This window comes from Rutidosis leptorrhynchoides, chromosome 8 (genome assembly GCF_046630445.1).
Source record: "Rutidosis leptorrhynchoides isolate AG116_Rl617_1_P2 chromosome 8, CSIRO_AGI_Rlap_v1, whole genome shotgun sequence".
Lineage (NCBI taxonomy): Eukaryota > Viridiplantae > Streptophyta > Magnoliopsida > Asterales > Asteraceae > Rutidosis > Rutidosis leptorrhynchoides.
This window is the reverse complement of record NC_092340.1, coordinates 147,102,800-147,105,017: the sequence shown is the minus strand read 5'-3', so window position 1 is coordinate 147,105,017 and position 2,218 is coordinate 147,102,800. Positions and strand designations below refer to the sequence as shown.

The 2,218-nt window shown below is 41.6% G+C and overlaps 1 protein-coding gene across 1 annotated transcript; it reads left to right on the top strand.

Annotated features, from left to right (window-relative positions):
• Window positions 1–457: 457 nt before the first annotated feature.
• On the top strand, window positions 458–1,603 carry LOC139863877 (uncharacterized). The gene has a single exon (XM_071852479.1). It carries the CDS (start codon window positions 458–460, stop codon window positions 1,601–1,603), a length of 1,146 nt encoding a protein of 381 aa, XP_071708580.1.
• The last annotated feature ends 615 nt before the right edge of the window (window positions 1,604–2,218 follow it).

Sequence of the window (2,218 nt, the reverse complement as noted above, 5' to 3'; positions counted from 1 at the left end):
AAAAACTACATTAAGAAGGCGGAAACAACCGAGGCATTTTTGTTAAAGGAGAACGAGTTCTTGAAGCAACAATTGAAGCACCAACAAGCATCATTTCAAGACCTAGAGAGTACCGTTGGGAGACTTTCAAACCAAGTTGTCGAAAGACCTCAAGGCACCTTGCCACCCAACACACAAGTCAACCCAAACAACAATTACAACAATAATCAACAACAAAACCAAAAAAACAACAATACCGCAAGGGTCGTTCCTATTGAGAGCAACACTAATCAAAACCCTAACTACCCAAACCAAAATGAAAATGTCAATGCCATAACCACTCGAAGCGGTCTAACTTTGAATGAAGGAATTGAGGATCCAAACCCATAACCATTTATCACCCAAGAACCAATACCAAGCTTCATTGAGGAGGAAATCGGGGTTAATAAGGAGAAGGGTAAAGAAAAAGGTCTACTCAATGGGGGTTAAGGATGATAAGGGTAATGATGAAAAGGGTATGGATACGGGTAAAGAGCCTTTGAAGGTTACAAGGACGGTTCCATATCCAAAAGCTTTAAGGAAGGATAAGTTGGCGGCTCAATACAAAAAGTTTCAAGATATGATGAAAAATGTGTCGGTCAACTTGCCAATTACCGATGTGCTCAAAGGGATGCCCAACTATGGACGCTTCATCAAAGGGTCGATCTCTCAAAGGGATAAATATCATGAGGAAACATCTTTCTTTATTGAAGAGGAGTGCAATAAGATACTTGCATCAAGGCCAAGGATTCCTAAAAAGTTAGGAGATCCGGGAAAATTTGATTTACCATGTAAGTTCGGTGACTCGGAAGTGTTCAATGCACTTGCCGATTTGGGAGCAAGCATTAACCTAATGCCCAATTTACTTTACGAAAGACTTGGCCTTGGACCTCTTAAACTGACCCGAATTCATATAAGATTGGCCAACCATTCATTTGACACCGCCATTGGAATCGCTGAGGACATCTTGGTGAGCATCGACTCCTTGGTGTTCCTGGTTGATTTTGTTATCATGGAGATGAAGGAGGACCTTCAAGCCCCCCTCATCTTAGGAAGACCATTACTTGCTACCGTCGACACCATCATCTTGGTACAACGCAACCAACTCAACATTGGAGTTGGTGAAGAGCGTGTGGCTATAAATATCCAAGAAGCTATGAAGCACCCGAGCAATATCGATGATGATGAGTGTTATGCCTTTAACCATATTGACCTTTATGTTGATGAGGAGCTTGAAAAGCTTTTGGGGGTTGATACCACGGGGTTCAACCAAATCTTTGAAAATGAAATTGTGGACTTAGAAGCCAACTTTAATGAATTAATGAATGTTAATGTGGATGAAAGTAAACTTGAAAGTGAAACACCTCGGGAAGAGTCATTCGAGGCTATTCCTAATGAAGATAGATTTCGAATCAAGTCTTCATGGGAAGAACCTCCTACTCTTGAGCTTAAAGAATTCCCCGAGCATCTTGAGTATGCTTATCTTATAGAATCAAGCCAACTTCCGATGATAATCTCATCTAGACTCACCGTTGACCAAAATCAAAGCTTGTTTCACTTATCAAGTCTCACCATAAAGCGATAGCAAAGAAAACCAAAAAATATCCCAAGTATCAATCCATCATATTGTACTCACAAGATCCTCATGGAGGAGAACTTTAAACCGGTTGTCCAAAGACAATGGAGACTTAACCCTAATATGAAAGAGGTTATGAAAAAGGAGGTTATTAAATTGCTAGATGTGGGCCTTATTTACCCAATATCCGACTCACCATGGGTGAGTCCCGTCCAAGTGGTGCCCAAAAAGGGTGGGACCACGGTGATCTTAAATGACCAAAATGAGCTTGTCCTGACCCGAACCATCACGGGATGGTAGGTGAGTATAGATTATTGGTGTCTCAACGATGCCACGAGAAAGGATCATTTCCCTATCCCGTATATCGATCAAATGATTGAGCGTTTAAGTGGAAAAGAATTTTATTATTTTCTTGACGGGTTCGCGGGATACTTCCAAATCCTGATAGACCCCGGGGACCAAAAAAAGATTACCTTTATGTGTCCCTATGGTACCTTTGCATACCGACGAATGCCCTTCGGGTTGTGTAACGTCCCGGGGACATTCCAAAGATGCGTGCTTGCAATTTTCTCGGATATGGTAGAGGACACGATGGAGGTATTCATGGATGACTTTTTGGTATTT

Bases quoted from the DNA above. Each gene is read 5' to 3' on its own strand.
- LOC139863877 (XM_071852479.1), top strand. From the start codon at position 458: ATGGGGGTTAAGGATGATAAGGGTAATGATGAAAAGGGTATGGATACG.